General features: G+C 45.5%; 1 protein-coding gene across 1 annotated transcript in view; it reads left to right on the forward strand.

The window, feature by feature from the left end:
- Window positions 1-20091, forward strand: part of VWA8 (von Willebrand factor A domain containing 8) — a 3012337-nt gene that overhangs the window by 993271 nt on the left and 1998975 nt on the right. Inside the window, exon 14 of the mRNA XM_069639376.1 lies at window positions 13346-13459. Within this exon, the coding sequence (XP_069495477.1) occupies window positions 13346-13459 (114 nt within the window). The remainder of the gene's footprint in view (window positions 1-13345; window positions 13460-20091) is intronic.

Below are 20091 nucleotides of genomic sequence, written 5' to 3' on the forward strand. Positions count from 1 at the left end.
GACAAGAACGAGGAGGCCCTGACCCTCCAAAGCATTTCCAGCATCACAGTCAGGCACAAAAGAAAAGCCACACCCACAAAGAGTACCTGTATTCGGAAGCCCAGAGTCGTCAAAATGCAGAGTCTGGTGCATCATTGGTATAGGAATAGCGAAGGAGAGCAGGTACTGGCTGCACAAGTAAGGAGAAGGAGCCTTGTGCTGTCCAGGTCTCAATGTCCGCAGATATACTCTAGGCTAGCAATTCAACGTTTTTTTCAGAAACGTCAGCGGAGTAGTTGTGCATCACGGCGTGAAATGGAAGCGCTGTGAGTGAGTATGTATTGGGGCTAGGGAAAAGTGAGAAAGGGATATTCAAAGCAATATATCCCCACATAAAGAAGCTAGTGGAAGCTGGGCAGAAGAATATGTGTTCAAGCGACTAACTCCCTTATACCAAAGTGAGAAGCAGCAGGAAACTCTGGCCAGCAGCAGACACTTGCGGTATTTGAGGAGAAAAACAGTGAGGCCTTAAATGTCTGATTCTGTACAGCAAGTATGATGGCGGCATAAAGACAAATACCCCTTGGTGTGGATAGTTAGCGGACAATGAGAAACGCAAAGAGCATCCACCAAGTGCAGGCATGGATTTACACACAGCACCCTGTTCGAGAGCAATTATGGGGTAATGGAGGGATGTTCAGCATGGACTCAGGCAGTCGTCTAAAGGGCGTTGCGTGGAGGAATGAATAGCGCCATGCTTGATGTGATTGGGAACTCCTTTGACAGATGGTTGTGGTTTGTCGCTGGCACAGCCCTCACAATGTCTGAACAAATAAAAGTATTCATTGAAAGAATCAATATCATTGACTGCTATCCTGACAACAAATTACATACAAAGTATCTTCGAGTCATTTTTAAGATCTGTATTTAAAAATACTTTCTGAATTTAGATATTTGTAGAAATGTACTTTGTTTTAAAGTTCTGTGTCATCTGTATCAGTTTGATCTTTTTTTTTTACCACACCACTGGCACGGTTCTCATAGGAATTAAATATCCTTGTGACCTCTTGAGGTTAGTTTTTGTGACTGGCAATAACCAATGTAATGTCTTTTATCTACTATTACAATTATTTGTATGATCCCACGGTGCAAACAATTGTCTCAAATGCATTAAACTTAGACAGGATGATTGGCCACCACGGGGCGCAGAAATGACCTAGCAACTCTGCGTCGCTTCCCAGCAGCCGGGTACATCGAGGAGGAGAGCCCCCTCCCAGATAGCCACCAAAGTGCTACCGGTGTTCCCCCTGAGAAGCCCGCACCCTGAGCACCTACGGTGTTCGAAGAACAGACCCGGAGTACCACAGATTGCCTGAGTTGTGGCCCCGGCATACCTAACGGGGCCGACATAGTTCCAGAGCCGACCTCGAGTTCCACGCACCTCGCATCTAAGAACGCGGCTTGGAGCGGGCCTCACACAGCGGACAAAGAGGAGGTAGGTGGTAAGGTCAGACGTGTGCCCCCCCACTCCTCACCACACTGGGGGCACCAGAGGGAAGTGATCGCGGGACTCAGGGGGGGGGCCTCCCCCCAGCATCGATTCCATAATCTCAGAGGAGTTAGAAAGGAAAAAAGAAAAAAAAAAGTGCTGCACAGCCTGCCCGCCCAGGTAACACTGGTTGGAGGCGAGTCTGAGGAAACTGGCCGACTCGCGTGTGAACCCCTGTGGAGTGCCGGCCGATAGTGACTCCAGAAAACACAGCCCAAGGGACACAGACGTCCCACCTTCACCGCCTGGGGCAAAACCCATAGCACATCAGGCCCAATCCTGAGGGTCATACTTCCTACAGCAAGGCGAAAGAGGACCGACAACGGCCCTACCAGCGGGCCCCCACAGTGAGGGTGCCTGACCCCCAGGACCTCCATACACAGTTTTTGGAACTTGTTGAACCTCCCCCGTGGCATCCCCAGAGGCATCCCCAGATCAGGCCTCACACCAAGCAGCCGCACACCACCTCACCCGCAAGAAAGAGAACGGGTCAACACTCTCCTCCGGGCCCTCTACAGATACTAGCTGTACCTCTGCACTTGAAGCCCAAGAGGTGACCCTTAATGTGAAGAAGCAAGCTGATCCAGAGGAAGGTCCTGAGGCTCTCGCGGTTGGGCAGTGAATTACACACACCAGCCACCAAACCCAACACACCCAAACGCACTCTGCTGCCTAGGCCGCACGTTCTCCTTGGCAGACTTCACCCCTCGGACTCAGAAGTGCCTCGAAGCAGCACCCCACCCATGAGTTGTGCAACCGCTCTCCAGAAATTCCATTTTGAATGACAGCCTCAACCACCTCAGGAAATCATGGCCACCACAGCATCACCAAAAGTCGAGGAATCCAGTCAATGAGCAAAGGTATGGCAGCACTACTCGACAAAATAAGAGGATTCAGGGCAGACATTATCAGAAGAATGGACGGGCTGGACAAGAAGATGGACAACATGGACGACGGTATCCAAGGGCACGAAGCAACCAATCTTGAGTTGATATACTGGAGTCCCAAATTGACATGAGACTATCGGAACTCGAGAGAAGAGAGGAGAAGTGTGCACTAAAAATTGATGACTTCGAAAACCGCGAGCGCCGCAATAATCTAAACATTTTTTCGGATTCCCGGAGCGAGAAGGAGAAACACAGACTGACATTAGCAAGGCAATAAACAAGGTCATCAGGAAGATTTTCAATGAGGACAACATTAGCGAGCCCAGGATTGACAGAGCCCACATGGCAGGTGGAGGCGCCCAAAGCCCGAGATCTGTGCTGGTTAGATTTCATTATTACACAGAGAAATCAAAGATCCTGGAAAGGGCTAGGAAAAGAGGCCCGGTGGACTGCAGAGATTTGCAAATCACAGTATACCAGGACCTGTCGGCATTCCCCCTAACCAGGAGGAGACTCGGCACACTTCTAACAAAATGGCTTGCCACCAAGGGAGTCCATTACAGATGGGGCTTTCTCTTTTCCCTAGCTTTTGAGTTCGAAGGGTACAAATACAATCTCATGATGGAGGATGACTTCGCCAGAGTGACTGAAGACATTTTGGGGGAATTGACCTCGGGAAACGGAACCAATGTCCCCCCACAGGCCTAGGGAGTCCCTGCCTAGAGGGAGTAATGGAATACGACTAGCCGGGGCCCAAAGAGATCTTGGAGGACAGACTTTGGCTGGACTCTGGAAACTGAGCAATTTCCTGGCAGCTATCAAAAGTCAGATAGGCCTTGCAAGCCACTCAGTGATAAAAAGCTCCCACCAGTCAACAAAACAATCACAATGGTGTTGTATCCTTTAAAAAGCACGAAGGTGCTGGGGAAGGGGGTTTAATGTCGGTGAATGTCAAAGTATTGAGTTATTGGGGGGGGGCTCAAAGGTGTTAATTGGACCTAAGAAAGCCCAAAGACGGGGTAGCAAAAGGTGGTCTGGCACAGCGACGTCCTCAATGCCGCTGATAGACCAGGCGCCAAGAGAGGGAAGGTGAGAGAGTTGGGGGGGTTGTTCTGGTTCAAAAGGTTTTCATGCTGTACAAGTTAACTAAATTTAAGAACGCTCACAGGAGGTTAAGGTAATAGAAATTTGTCAATACAAAAATAGGGATCCAGACCACATATTTTGCCACAGTAAAAAGGAGTTACAGAGCCTGGATCACGGCCTTAAAATGATAGATTTGGTGACTACTATGGCATTGGATTCCCTGAACGTTAGAGGGCTAAATTTCCCAGACAAGAGATTCTTAACAATTTGTGAGTTCAACCATTTGAAACTGGACCTCTTGTTCCTGCAGGAGACCCTCTGTCGCAGGTTTCCTTTTTTCTCACCTGTTTTTGCTGCCTCGCGGGATCCTTCGCCGGGGTTTTCTTCCGTGCTGTTCGGGTCTTGTATAAGCCCGCTCGGCCGTCGTCGGATTCAAGGATTCGTTCAGCTTCTTCATCAGGGACCACGGAACTCCAGGAAGGAAGGCCGCACACGAGAGCGGTCTGGCCGGAACGTGGAAGGAATACAGGTACAAGGGGGAGGAAGGAGAAGGAGAGGGAATGGGTCCGGGAATTCGAGTAGCAACTCTGTTCCGGGACCACCAACTGTGACGCACGTCTAGCTTCAGCTAACGATAGCAATGAGACACGCGTAGCCGCAGGGGCGTGGTTCCTTTATGGAATTTGCTGCATGGACTTAAAGGTCGATAGACCGCGTTCTGTGAATTCGGCCATGTTGGGTGTACTACAGCGAGTAACCCCCGACGTGCCAGGGACCAGGAGGACCAAAAGGGGCGTGATCGATGGATCATGACAGCATGCCCCCTTCTAAAACTCGTTCCACCGGGTTTGCCTGGATGTATTAGATGGAACCTTCTGAGTAATCTGGGGGAGTTCAGGTTTCAGACGGGTTCCCAGGTACGTTCACTGGGTGGATAGCCCTTCCATTCCACCAGGTATTGAAGTTGTCCTCGCCTATATCTGGAGTCACATATTCGAGAAACTTCATATTCTAACTGGTCATTGACAATCACAGGACTGGGTCTAAGGTTAGTCCGGGTGGTTTGGATGTAAGGCTTCAATCGAGATTTGTGAAAAACTGGATGGATTTTCTTCCAGGAGTCTGGTAGTTTAAGTCGAAAGGCCACAGGGTTAATGACTTCTTTTATAGGAAAAGGGCCATAATATCGAGGAGCCAACTTATTCGGTCTGAGATGTCGGGGCAGTAGCTTTGAGGATAACCATACTTTATCCCCAATGGAGTAAGAAGGCCCTGGTCTTCTCCTCAAATCTGCATAGTGCTTAGTTTGGATCTGTGCCCTTTCTAGATGTTCCTTGGCTTCTCTCTGTATATTGATGAGTGTTTCAATTCAGGAGTGGACTGTTGGAACTGGAGTAGGATGCGGAAGGACTGAAGGTAATACCGCAGGGTGGAATCCATGGCTGCAAAAAAAGGGGCTGGTTTTAACAGCCGAATGGTCCGAATTGTCGTAGGCGAATTCTGCCACTGGTAGTAGAAGCGACCAATCCTCCTGGACCTTAGTAGAGAAACAACGAAGATATTGTTCAAGGGTTTGATTTACTCGTTCTGTGACTCCATTGGTTTGGGGATGATATCCTGAGGAGAGAGCTCGTTGGATTCCTAGTATCCTGCAGAGGTGCTTCCAAAATTGAGAGATATACTGTGGTCCTCTGTCTGATATGATCTTGGAAGGAAGTCCATGCAGTCGGAAGATGTGTTCCAGGAAGATTCCAGCAAGTTCTGATGAGGATGGTAATTTATACAGAGGTGTAAAATGAGCCATATGAGTGAACAAGTCAATTGTGACCATGATAGTGGTGTACCCTCTAGATGGCGGTAATTCTACAATAAAGTCTGTAGCGATGACTTCCCAAGGTCTCGTTGGTGGAGTAGGCTGTAATAGGAGTCCTGCTGGTTTCTGGTTGTCATGTTTGTTTTGATTACAGACGGAACAAGATTGAACGTACAGATGAACGTCAGCCTTCATTCTGGGCCACCAGAATTGTCTCTGAATTAGACGGAGGGTGTTGGAAATGCCACGATGACCGGAGTGAAGGGTATCATGGCAGAGGTTTATAATCTTTTGTTGTAGTTTCTGTGTGGGAATGACCAGGTTGTTATTCTTAAACAAGTATCCGTCCTTGGTTCTCAGATCCCATTGATTCCTTTTTGAAAGACCATTCCAGAGTTCCGAAGTCTGAGTTACATATTGTGTGAGGAAACATCTTGGGATATGCCCGATCTCCCGGAGGTTCGTAGTCTGGACGTCGAGAGAGGGCGTCAGCTATTAGATTTTGTGTTCCGGGAGCGTGGTGAATCTGGAACTGATATTGGGCAAAGAAGAAGGCCCACCAAGCTTGACGGCTATTCCTACATTCCAAGGCCTGCAGTACTAGTAGGGTTTCGATGGTCCGTGCGGACCTGGACAGGATGTTTTGCTCCGAGGAGTAGATGACGCCACTCAGTGAAGGCTTGACGGATGGCTAGCAGTTCCTTTTCCAAGACTGAGTAATGGGTTTCACTGGGAGTTAATGTCCGTGAAAGGTAAGCAATGGGGTGCTCCATCCTGTCCCTGAATAGCTGTTTGAGAACGGCTAAAATAGCGTAGCTGGAGGCATCTGTCTCCACTATGAATGGTTGGTTGACATCAGGTTGAGCCAGGATGGGGGCTTGTGTAAACTCAGTCTTCAACCGTTGGAAGACTTCCTCTTGAGCTGTGGTCCAAAGGAAGGGAATGTCTTTCTTTAACAAGGCAATGATTGGTTGGACTATCTCGGAAAAGGAAGGTATGAATTTCCTGTAGAAATTAGCCAAGCCCAGGAAAGACTGGATTTGTTTCACAGAGGTGGGACTTGGCCAGGATAATATAGCCTTAACCTTGGATTGATCCATTCCGATTCCTTCTGCACTAAGGACAAATCCTAGGTAGTGTATAGTAGAAGCATGGAAGATGCATTTCTCTGGCTTTGCCAGGAGTTTGTTTTCGCGTAGTCGTCGTAACACTGCCTTTACATGTTTTTCATGCTTGGAAATGTCCTTCGAAAATATTAGGATGTCGTCCAAATAGACAATCACAAAAAGAAACAACATGTCTGAGAACACCCTATCCATGAAGCGTTGGAATAACGCCGGGGCATTAGCAAGTCCAAAGGGCAAGACCAAGTATTCATAATGACCGAAGGGTGTTCTAAAGGCTGTTTTCCACTCGTCTCCTGCCCTAATACGAATCAGATGGTAGGCACCCCTGAGATCCAACTTGGTGAAAACAACTACACCCCTTACTGCCTCCAGAATGTCCGAGATCAAGGGTAACAGATAGCGATCCTTAAGGGTGCATTGATTTAGACCTCGATAATCCAGACACGGTCTGAGTTCCTTGGTATCTTTCTTTGGGACAAAAAACAGTGAGGCCCCTGCTGGGTATTTAGAGGGTCATATGGTGCCATTTGCAAGATTAGTATCCAGGTATTCTCAAAGGGCCTTCTTTTCAGGTTTGGACAAAATGAACATCCTTCCAAAGGGAATCACAGCGGAAGGGTCCGTTTCTATAGCACAGTCTTCTGGTCTATGGGGAGGTAACGCCTGGCCAATGGCAGAAGAGAAAACATCAGAATAATTCCTGGTATATCTCCGGGACCCGGATAATGTTTGAGACTGAGATTGTACCTTGGTGATTCGTAGGAGGTCCTTCTGATGGTGTCCGAGCGAGGTCTGACATTATGTAGTGGGACATAAAAAATTCTGAGCCCAGGAACAAGGAGCCCGCGGTCCAATTGATGTACGGATTGTGTTTTTGAAGCCAGGGCATTCCCAATACCATTGGGTAATGGGCCGACTTGATGATGTCAAATTTTATCCTTTCTCGATGGTGGTTTATGGCAAGTTCGACGTCCTTGGTCTGAAGGGTTATGGGTCCTGAAGAAAGGGGCCTTCCATCAATTGCTTCTACAGGTTGCATAATAGTCCGGGATTCGTAAGGAATATGGTGTTTAAGAACCCATTCTTGGTCTATGAAAATCCCCATAGCTCCACAGTCCACCAGTGCCAGGATGGGATATGTTTCCTTCTTGGATGGTGATATAAAAGCCTGTAAGATCACCAAAGAATTTTGTCCAGGAGAGTTCAAATATGGAATTTATGTGGAGCAGGCATCTCTCTCCCGAACCTGTGCTCCTTCTAGGATCGGGAGCTGGCGTTTCCCAAGCGCCGTGGGGGGGCTATTGGGCACTCTCTTACTAAATGTTTGTCTGATGCACAATACATACACAACCCGTTATGGATCCTACGCATTCATTCTTGGGAGGATATGGGTTCACGGAATGCCCCTAGCTGCATAGGTTCAGGCTCGTTACTCGAAGTGGAAATACCTTCAGGGCTAGAGGTTATTCCAGTGGGGTTCTTCTGGAGTGGTAGCTTGCTTTTCTTTTTCTCTGCCTTTCTCTCCTGAATGCGAAAGTCAATCTGCAGAGCAAGATCCATCAGGGCCTGATAAGAACTTGGGCGCGCCACTCTGGCTAGTTCATCCTTGATGTCTTCATTTAGCCCCCTTCGAAATAGGGTAAAACAAGCTTCAGAGGACCAATCCGCTTCTTTAGCCAACTGTTTGAAGCGTGTGACATACGTGAGCATATCCTGGGAACCTTGTTGAAAGTCGAGTAGACGTTCCTGGGCACTGTAGACCTGCTGTGGGCGGTCAAACATGGTCTTAAGGGCCTATATGAAGCCATCATAATCATCCAGGAGAGAATCCCCAGAGTTAACCAGTGGGGTGGCCCAGGTCAAGGCATTGCCGGAAAGATGCAAAATAATAAAGCCCACCTTAGCCCTGGGCGTAGAAAAATAATAAGGCTTGAAAGTAAAGTGGACCAAACATGAGTCAAGGAATCCACGAAGGCTCTTTGCGGAACCATCATATTTATCAACAACGCCGCCCAGGATTACACTCTCTTTCGTAGCAGATTCACAGGACAATACCAATTGCTTTAAGGCGGTGTTCTCTGCCTTTAAATTTTGCACTTCGGTCGTCAGCTCTTGCATGCCACGCATAAGGTCTTGGATGGCCGTTTCCATGTCTGTGTCGAATTCAATCAGGTGACGTCTCAATCTGTCACAGGTTTCCTTTTTTCTCACCAGTTTTTGCTGCCTCGCGGGATCCTTCCCCGGGGTTTTCTTCCGTGCTGTTCGGGTCTTGTATAAGCCCGCTCGGCCGTCGTTGGATTCCAGGATTCGTTCAGCTTCTTCGTCCGGGACCACGGAACTCCAGGAAGGCCATGAAGGAAGGCCGCACACGAGAGCGGTCTGCGCGGAACGCGGAAGGAATACAGGTATAAGGGGGAGGAAGGAGAAGGAATGGGTCCGGGAATTCGAGTAACAACTCTGTTCCGGGAGCACGAACTGCGACGCACGTCTAGCCTCAGCTAACGATAGCGTTGAGACGCGCAGAGCCGCAGGGGCGTGGTTCCTTTATGGAACGTGCTGCATGGACGTAAAGGTCGATAGACCGCGTTCTGTGAATTCGGCCATTTTGGGTGTACTACAGCGAGTAACCCCCGACGTGCCAGGGACCAGGAGGACCAAAAGGGGCGTGATCGATGGATCATGACACCCACTGCAGAGGGGCAGGGAACCATCCCTTAAAGCTAAATCCATACCTGGGATCTTCCACGCTTCATGTTTGTCCAAAGAAAGATGCGTTGCACTGGTAATAGCCAATAAGCTTAACTTCACTCCGACAGCACAACTGAAAGATCCTGAAGGCCGCTTTCTAATGGTGAACGGGGACATTGGAGGCCATGCACTGACAGTGATTTCCCTATACTGCCCAAACGATGCTCAAGAACAGTTTTGGGACTCAATCAAGGGTAAGATCCAAACATTTGCCGTGGGTTCACTTATAATAGGGGGCGACTTTAATATGGTCCTAGATCCTGAGCTAGACAGGAAAAGGGCAGACCCTGACATAGCACCCCAATCACAGTACAGGAAGGCTGCGGCCTTCCATCGGATTAACACAGAGCTGGGGTGGCAGATTCCCATATCCTGATATGTGGCCATGACCCCCCCACACCACCGTTCACATACTACTCAAGGTTACATTATACATTTTCAAAGTTCGACTATATCCTTGTTAACACCCTACTACAGAATAGGATATGGGCATCAACAACAGAAACCATCTCGTGGTCAGACCACAACCTGGTGATGGTCAAAATGGGGAAGCTATCCCCACTGAAACACAAATCTAGATGGTCATGTAACAATCTTTTACTGAGAGACAACAAGCTTGCTCTTGTGCTGTTGATAGCGATTAGAGAATATTTTGAACTGAATGACAATGGCGAAGTAGCAATCCTGGTAGTCTGGGAGGCCTTCAAGGCCACAATGCGAGGAGTCCTGATTGAGATGGGAGCCAAGAGAAAGAAAGAAAGAACGGCGGAGGAGGGGGCACTCAGGCAGAAAATTGAAGCACTTCAACCAGGAGGGAAACTGAAAACTCAGATGTTCCCGGGGGACTGGAGCAAACTCTAGGAACATAAAGCAAAGTTGCAAGCCTTACTTATCGAACAAACCAAGCGCAAACTAGCCTTCCTAAAACAGAAATACATGGAGAAGGGGGAGCGAGCCGATAAAATCCTGGCCTGGAGACGGAGGGAACAGAAGAAAGCCAGAAGAGTGGCAGTCATACAGACATCTAAAGGAGGAAAGCTTCTCGAAGACACCCAGATAGCCGAGGAGTTCCCAGTTTTTTATTAAACTCTCTATAAAGCAGAGTACACAGGCGATGGTGTCGAGGTGGACCACTTTCTGAACTCCCTTCTGATCCCAAAACTCCCCCTGGATGAGGCAGCTGCCCTTGAAGCTCCCATCACCGAGCAGGAAGTTGTCGATGCGATCAGTGGTCTGAAAGAGGGCACTACCCTGGGGGAGGATAGTTTCACTCTCTGCTTTGATAAGAGGTTTCGCTCCACCTTAGCTCCATTCCTAACCAAACTATTTAACAACACAATGGTTACAGGCACTCTTCCCCAGCACCATGATTTATGCGTTGATAATAGTCCTCCCGAAAGACGGGAAGGACCCATCCCATTGTCAATCCTATCGCCCAATCTCCCTACTAAACACTGATGTCAAAATCATGGCGAAGGTGCTAGCCAATAGACTTCACCACCTGATGACCACATTGGTGCCTGGTGACCAGGTAGGGTTTATCCCGGGCTACCAGGGCTCTGACAACATGAGGAAAACTATAGACTTGATGCACAAAGCACAACGCCTGCGGATGAATGTATGCCTGACCTCCATAGAATCAGAAAACTGGATTTCAGCCCTATACAACAACCCCTCTGCATATGTGGCAGTAAACAGCGTCACCACATCCCCACTCCTTTTGACCAGAGGCACAAGACAGGGTTGCCCCATCTCCCCTCTGTTGTACGCCCTTACTATGGAGCCCCTAGCATTCGCGATTAGAGAAAACCCAGAGATCACAGGAATCCAATGTGGCGAAATCGACTTTAAACTCTCCCTATTTGCCGATGACATCTTATGCTACATGACGAATGTCGAAAAATCCCTTCTGGAACTCCTTGGTCAAATAGAGTGATTCAGTAGATTCTTAGGCCTGAATAAATGTTCCCAAATCAAATGTGATGCCCATCAGAGTCACTGATGCCACGACTAGAGGCAGAAACTCATATGTGGGATGAAAATCGAGAACTCCGCATCCCCATACTTTGGCATTCATCTACCCAGTAATCTTTCGAGACCGGTAGAGCTTAACTTCCTCCTGCTACTTGAAAAAATGTAATAAGACCTCTCCTGGTGGGCGCACCTTACGTTGTCCTGGTTTGGACGCATGGTGTCTGTAAAGATGAATGTCCTCCCCTGCCTCCTATATTTTTACTCAGCACTTCCCACACCCATCCCAGAATAATTTTTCACCAAGTTAAAAAGCATGGTATCTAAATTTATATGGAAAGAGAAAAAGGCTAGAATTAAATTTGACACCTTAACTCTCCCTAGGGACTTCAGAGGCTTCGGTCTCCGGGACTTCGAGCAATACAACAAAGCAGTACAATCGTGAGTTATGTTGGAACATCTCAGAGATGATCTGGGCACTTATTGGACCTACTTGGAAGATCTTTTGACTCACCCTAAAAAAGTCAGAGACCTTCTGTGGGTACCAAGCAAAGTGTTCCCTGGCCCCATCAAAAACCACATGACCCCGCAGTACTCTGGAATATATGGAAAGAGAACAAAGCAAACTCTGCCCTCTCCTCCTGGCCATCTCCACTGAGCTCGATATGGTGTGTCCCACTTGACATAGGGAGAGGGGGCCTGTGTCACACAAAAATTTGGTCATATGAGGGATTAGAGAAAGCCAGCCAAATGTTCTCGGAAGGCTACTTTATCGACTATGAGCCCCTATCTGAGATCTTGGGAGCAAACTCCTTGATTATTTCAACATACCTTCGCCTGAAAGGAATTGGTTTTGACCCGAGATGGTGCTCCAAGGTATCACGACCCCTCACACGTTAAAGAAGACCCTCAGCGAAGTTACCTTGAGGAAGTGTAGCCTCTGTAGAATTTACAAAGTGCTTATCACGGCAGACCTGACAGGTAGGCAGAAGTTCAAACAAGTGTGGGAGGCCCATAGTGGGGTGGAAATATCAGATAGCACTTGAAGTAAGATATATAAGTTGATGTTCTCTGGTAATCTGTATACGTCAGCAATAGAGCACAACTTCAAAATATAACACTGTTGGCACTTGCCCCCCTTGAAACTCTCAAAAATGTTTGGGGGATCATCCCCCCTCTGCCCTTGGCAATGTGGTCAAACAGGGTCATGGTACCATATGTGGTGGGAGTGCCCACAAGCGCAGATATAATGGTCAGAAGTCCTTAGTTGGATCAGGGACGTGACTGGTATAACCCCAAAGCTAGATCCCATTCAAATCTTCTGGGCGTCCCAGATGATGTCGATGAAAAACCCAGATTCCGGAACCTTGAAGAGTCTATGCTTAGAGTAGGAAGAGTATCCCTGACCCAGAAATGGAAAGACAGGGCCCCCTCAACAAGGAAAGAATGGATGAGCAAGCTTTGGATATATATACATATGAGAAAATGGAGCAGTGCTTAGCGACCGTAGGGAAACATCTCTCTTGATTGGGGAGCCTTCATGTCGAAATGGGGAAGTGGAAACTCTAATCCTTGATTGATACCTGTCTTGTAGCCTATTTATAAGTGATCCCCGGGTCCCCTTGTGAAACATGAGTGGAAGTGGCCCTTAAAAACATCAAAAAGAACCCTTGCCACTAAAAATACTCTTATATCAGCTATATGTAGTCAATCAAACGTCCTGTCAGCTGGAATGTTTACAATTTAGCAACCTAAGGGGGATGGGTGCAAGGGAGGGGGTGGGGCAAGAAATAAAAGTAAAAGGCAAAGGGGGGGTGATTGTTATTGTCAATTCTTTTTGTATATATCAACTTCCAAAAATTCCAATAAAAACTAAATTTTAAAAAAAAGTAGATAGTATTGTATATGTATATATGCTAAAATTGATATTAGCTTCTTTAAACTAATTTCCTAGAACCACAACCACCTCTAAAAAGTGTTCTGTTCAATCGAAAGCTGTAAATACTTTCTTTAATAACTACTTTGAAGGTCTGTTTCTTTTCATGACATTTAACTTGATACCTTTTTTTAAATTAGCTTCTTCTTTTAGGACAGCATATCTCATTTACCAACAGTTCTTGTGATAACCCGGAAACATTGAACTGTACTATGGACAATTAAATCATTGGTTTGCTTTTCCCAATAGACTTATTCATGATCGAGAGCTGACTCTGTACGATGGCACCAGATTGATAAGGGATGACCGGTATCAACATTTAAAGCAAGAGCTACAGTTATCAGATGAGCAGCTGAAAAAGAGGTAATTTGTTCTATACTTTTAGGCTTTGTTACAACTCATTTTCATTCTTTTTCAGTGAAATAATGACAAATGTTTTCTTTTAGTCTTTGAAAATTGAACTGTCTTACCAAACCGTTTGCAGATTTTGTTTTTTATAATTAAAACACTTCAACCGATTGCGTTTCGTCCGAAATGTACAGCATCCTGCATTAAATATAATATACATAAAGGAAAAAAAAGAGGGCAGGAATAACATTATAAAGCCTTTCCAAAAGACCCTGAATTAGAAGACCTAGTATAAATTGTGATTGTTGAGAAAATAATTTGTTTTAGTACATGGGTTGTCGCTCAATTGGCTTCAGGTACCATACAGGGCAAGTGGTGTGAGGCAACAGTATGTCTCAAAAAGAGTTCTATTGTTCCATGCCCAATATAGATTTGTGGTTTGTGTGTTTTGGCCGATCCCCAACTGATCGAATTTTGTGCCGTAAAATTGATTTTACTGTTCTGACTACCAAAAGGTAGATGCTGGGTTGGGCTTGGGTAGTATTGTTTGGGGTGAGAGGGGCGAGAGATTGTTAAAGTGATTTAAGGGGGTGTCTTCCCCTGCATTCTGTGGTAAAATAATTTGTTAATATAATTCAGAAAAAATGACTATTTGAAATTCCATGAAAACACATAGAACCATAGATTTGTGTCCTGAAACACAAAACCCATTTTTCATGAACTATAGTGGCATCAGACAGGGCTGTAGGGTCAGATGGAAAGGATTGAATGGTGAGATAGTGTTCTGTCACATGCGTTAAGTTTTTGTTTTTCCTTTCTTGGCCTGAAATCTGAATCAATGCCATACTCATCTTTGTGTGCATCAAGACTTTATCCAGGTTTGGCTTTTGGTTGTGATCTTTATAAAAAAAGATTTTCATCTAATAAATTGTCTGTTTTAATTGTTCACCGATTGTAATGAAATTAAATAATTTACCGTTTACACATCCCACGATTATACAGTACATGTTTGAAATGGAGTTCCTTACTTATCTTTGGTCTGATCTTTTCATTTTTATACTTTTAGTATGAGACCCAGGTCTTAGAGTTGTATCGAAACGGACTTGTGCTATCCCGTTTGCATAAGCCTTGTGTACTTTGAAGGCAGCAGGAAGAAGGGCACAGACAACAGATTCAGAATTCAAAACGAATAGTTTTATTAACTTAAATGTCAGGATGGAAAAAGGCCTAACTTGTCTAGACATTTAGACAGATTAGTAATATTAGCTTGCGTCATATCTAGACAGAATTGTGAAGATTAGCTCACGTCACATCTAGACAGATTTGTAATACTAGATTGTGTTACATCCAGATAGAATTGTGAAGATTAGCATTACGTCACATCTAGATAGAATTGTAAAGATTAGCTTGCTTCACATCTAGACAGAATTGTGAAGATTAGCTTGCATGACGTCCAGATAGAATTGTAAAGATTAGCTCACGTCACAACTAGACAGAAATGTGAAGATTAGCATTGCGTCATATCTAGACTGAATTGTAATACTAGCTTGTGTCATATCTAGACAGAATTGTGAAGATTGGCATTGCGTCACATCTAGATAGAATTGGAGAAATAAACCTGCATCACATCTAGACAGAATTGTGAGATTAGCATTGCGTCACATATAGACAGAATTGTAATACTAGCTTGCATCAGATCTAGACAGCATTGTGAAGATTAGCTTGCGTCACATCTGAACAGAATTGTAATACAAGCTAGTGTCACATCCAGATAGAATTGTAAAGATTAGCATTGTGCCACATCTAGACAGGATTGTGAAGATTAGCATGCGTCACTTCTAAAAAGCAATGCTACTAACCAACCCCACTAAACAATATCACCCCTCTGCATACACCTCTCATGCTCTACACAAACACAACCATACCTCCAAAGTACTACAAACCGCACACACTTCACTACATCGCAACAAAACATACCACACATAGCGTCGCACAATAACACATGACGGCTACCAACCTAAAAAGCACACCTAAGCTCTGCGAACGGTGTTAACCGAACTGAAGCTGCCAACAACACATCACAGCTCTCTTGCTCTTTTTCCCGCCCAGCCTTACTAACCCATCCTACCCTCTTTCCTTTTCAGATCCGCCAGTGGACCACTCTGGTGGTGATAGTGCACGGTATAAATATCCTTTAACATAACATAACATATGTTAAGGTGGTATTTCCCTACCTAAATAAAACAAGGAAAGTCTGAGTCAAAGAGTTTAACTGAAGAATCTTTCTACGTCCAAAACCTATATTTGCCCTCACAACTAATCTATACAATTTTAGGGATGTCAGCGCCCAAAGAAACAGCGTACAACACAAAGTTCTGAGCCTGTTCCAGCTCACAGCTTCCTTTCAGCTCGCTTCCCCAAGTATAAAACAGTTTTAGCAAAAGTCTCAAAGTTACATCGCTTGAGTTTAGAATAATGTAGTTTTCACCAGTTCTCGGGGTTCCCTTGCCCAAGTTCCAATTAACACAAATCCAAGTACCAATGAATATTGAGACTTTGTCCTCAAGTCAATAAAGGATTCAAGTTTTAGGGCACCCTGGTTCCAGCCTCAGGGTTCCCTTCCCCAGCACTTGTTGGGTTCAGCAACACCAACATTGTCTTTTGTCTCTGTAAAGCTCTTTGCCACTCGTGAGCCTTCTCTTTTTATAGTTGGTGGATCGGGTATACATTGGGATTGTAGTCAAAAGCAACTTCAAAGTCTTAATTAATTCTACTTCAAAAGTAATTCTCTGTGATAAGCTGTTCTTGGCTTCACTTAGATTTTGAAATTCAATGTAGAGTTCAACACTTAATAGTCTTACTTGATATTAATCTTCTGTTTTACTTCTGAACTTAATATATAATAGCTGTGCACTTTTGGTGAAGATTTTACTAATTTTCTACATTGAATTGTACTTGTTAAGGTTTCGTTCAGTTTAGGATTCACTGGACACGGGTTGCATTTAGAACACACCTTCCCTTTTGACCCATAATGTTCAATAGGCACGGGTTGCACTCACAACACACTTGCTGTTCAGTCCGCAGCATAAAACGTCTTTCGAGAATGTGTTTTCCCGCACACGCGACCACTCCGATACAAAGTACTCCTCTAGAAAAGTTCAAAAACTTGCATACCGGGTTTCTCCTTTGCTAGAAACTCACCTGTTGTGTTTAAGGACCTCCCAACAGCGCCAATCGCTTGGTCCTCTGCTTTCCACATCAAGGTTCCAATTCCTGCCCCTCAGGTACTCCTGTGTCACTGTCTGAACACAGGGGAATGAGCACTTTGAATCCATGAAAAGGGATGGCCTCTCCACATGTCTCCCTTCCCAGCGCCTGATCTGCTCCACAGGCTTCAGCTCCCACGCCACGCTCCCATAGATCATCTCTCTTGGCAGACCTTACTGTCTTGGCGTGCCCCTTCACGCTGCTGCTGCTTCTCTTGGTCTCTCTGCTGCTGCTTCGATTCCGCCTCTGCTTCCACCTTCACCCTCACTCTTTGAATTGGGCTCCGTTTATACACCTGCATCCCTTTGATAGGCTGCAGGTGTGAATGTTTAATTAGTCCTGCCTGACCCCAATTAACGGGACATGCATGACGCTTACAACTCTCAGCAAGAATCTATCTCGTCCCAGTACCAGAGTGGTAAAAGAGCATAGTCTTCATTGCGCTTAGTTGCTTCTTCTTCGTTCGAGTACCGTCAATTGCCATGTGTGAAGGAATAAGGGGAACTGACTCACAATAACCCATGAAGGTTGGGATGGTTGTAACCAGGGAACAGGGGATACCATGTCTCACCCATCTTATATTTAACCCATTTCCCTCTTTGTCTTGTATGTTTAGGTCGATGGCATGTTATACCCTTTTCCTGGTCCCTAAGACATACATGTATGACAATACCCCATTACTGCACTTGGGATAGAGGTTTTTCTCTTTGGAAGGGACGGAGGGAATACCATGTCTCGTCTGAGTATATCTCACTCCCAATCCCCAAGGACCCTCTACCCAGGTGATCCTTCCTCGCTTCTCTGCCCCCAGGTTCAGGATCCAATGGCAATGGCCTTTCCCTGGCCACCTGCACAGAGGATCCAAGCGGGGTAGATATGAGGGCACCCTCATGTTTCTCACAGTACACAAATTCTTTTTTCAAAATGTCCACTCTGTCACAAGGTTGATACAACAGATCAATTAATTAGACACCTTTATTTTTTTGATTTGAGAAAAACAATACAAGAGGGAATGTCCCCTGTAACAGTGGCTAAATGGAGAAGTAAATTAAATCAAATCAAATCAAGTTAAAGGGGCTAATTTATCTGGACCCAATATCCAGTTGTCTACAATAGTCCTCAAGTTCTGGTGGTTGTCGCACCTGCAAAGCATCCTTTAGTACACTTAATCTCATGGCATTTAAAGTTTTCCAGTATGCTTCTGGACCTGGGCTGGTGATCCAGAAAACAAGCTATACTCTAAGAATCTGTTGCCGTGAGACACTCCATAGTGGGGCAGGAACATGCAGTTTTACCCCTCTTTCCCGTCAGTCTGCCTGGATCAGATTCCCTCTCCCCCACCTTGCCCATTACACCCCGCCACCTTCATCCAAGGATTGCTTTCTTTGTCTTGAGCTGAATACAGGCTCTTATCACTTTCCCAAGGTTTCTATATTTGTTTTAGCTCTGGTGGCATTGAAGCTACTGAAATGATCTGTAGGACAGCCCCTGCAGACTACCTGCTTTCTGTTCCTCTACAGTATCCTCTAGCTTTTGCCAGCTAGCTTCTTGGTCAAGGGCCCCAGTAGGCTACTTGCTCTACTTCATTCTGCAGGTCTTTAATCTCTCACCATCTAACTCCTCTGCAACTTAATTCATTTTACAACCTTTTCAGAACATCCTGTTGTGACCCTTTCCATTGTTGCTGAAAAGACGTTAGAGTATGTTGATTAGCACTTTATGCCGAAGACGCACAAACATATGGAATTCGGCTCCCACTTGATCTCCTGGATAAGGTTCCTGTACTCTTTGCCCAAGTCCTCCACTAAGGTTAATGGATTCTCTGACGAGCCTTGCCAACTGTTCTATGGCATGCGACAGGGTTGTCCCTATCACCAATATTATTAATGTGTGGCTCTAACACCACCTACTGCAAATTAGAACCAGTTCTGTAGTAAAAGTGCGAACATTGCCTCATTCCACAGCAAAATATTGCCCTATGCCAACAATATTTATATCTTAAAGACCCTTCCAGATCTTTGCCTGCAGTTGTGATTTGCACTGACTAATATTCTGCCCTGTTAGTTATAAAGCAAACTGGGAGAAGGCAGAACCTCTCCGTTAAATAAATGGCACCTTACATTAATGGTCTCTTCATTTAGGCTTTAACGGAATAAATCACACCTCAAGTGCCTCCGTGATTACATTCCTCTCATCTCCAACAAACCATTAATTTTATCACGGGCACTACGAAGAAATGTTCACCCCTCTCTTATGTGGCAGAGTAGTCTTAAATCAATGCAAATAGTATTTGTCCCAAAAGTCCTTCACATTTTGGCTATGCTCCCATACCAGTCACATTTAACCTTTTTAAAGAACAGAATATCACTCCTCTTAAATTCCTTAAAATGGACAAGAAACGTCACACCAAAATATAAATGCTCCATCTGGACCACAGAAGAGGGCAAGTGGGCTTTCAGGTGCTTTTTGACTATTATATAGCATTGATTTTACGCTGGGTCTACAGATGGCTTGTCAGTTGCGACCCAACCCCTTCCTTTTTGGCATTTGCTTGAGAAAGAGATGGTGGCCTATTGTCTATAAGATTACTTCTCTTTGCCTACATGCAGCGCTTTCATACTATCAATCAGGTCATTTGCTTCTCATCTGAGGCATGAATTTGACCTGTACTCTTCACGGTTCTTCACATTCTTACAACTTAGTTAATCAATTATCAAGGTGCTAAATTATTAGCTCTTCTAATCTCCTTTTCTCCCGACTCGCACTTGACTTCTTCTGTACAACAGTAGTATACTCTGAAATCTGCCAAGTGATACTGTACATTAAGGTCCACCCACCTCCCTACCCCCGCCTCAACTTTGGGTAAAAAAACAGTGGTAAAATGAAAAAGAACTCACTTTAGAACAGAGTGAGGGCAAAAATACTTGGTTGGGTTAGCTAAATGGTCCTACCCCCTCACAAGGTTTCCTGATGCTTGTAAATCTGCTTAGAATCACATGCTGTACATATAGTTCGACATCTAGTGGTAATCACGGATTATTGCATCTTGTCTTTCGAGGATCGAAAGGGGACATCGACATCGGCCTGCTTGTAACACTATCTTAACGTGATGTGTACTGTAACCAAAATCCCTCACGCGTCGCGGTCCCTCAGATAGTTTTTTTCCGCCCAGCTAGCTGGTCGCCCTATGTGGAGCTCATAAATTCCAAAAATGTATTACTCTTTGTCCACAACGGTTGCTCGTCAGTCTTCGACTTCCTTTCATTGACGACTACTTCTGCATCCTACGCAGGAGACAACTACAGATTTCAGTGGTGCTTTGGTTGACGCTGTCGACCGAGTGGCCTCGGCCCTCTGGCCAGGCCTATACAGTAGGGAGA

Source organism: Ambystoma mexicanum, chromosome 7q, assembly GCF_040938575.1.
Source record: "Ambystoma mexicanum isolate Mex_15411 chromosome 7q, UKY_AmexF1_1, whole genome shotgun sequence".
NCBI lineage: Eukaryota > Metazoa > Chordata > Amphibia > Caudata > Ambystomatidae > Ambystoma > Ambystoma mexicanum.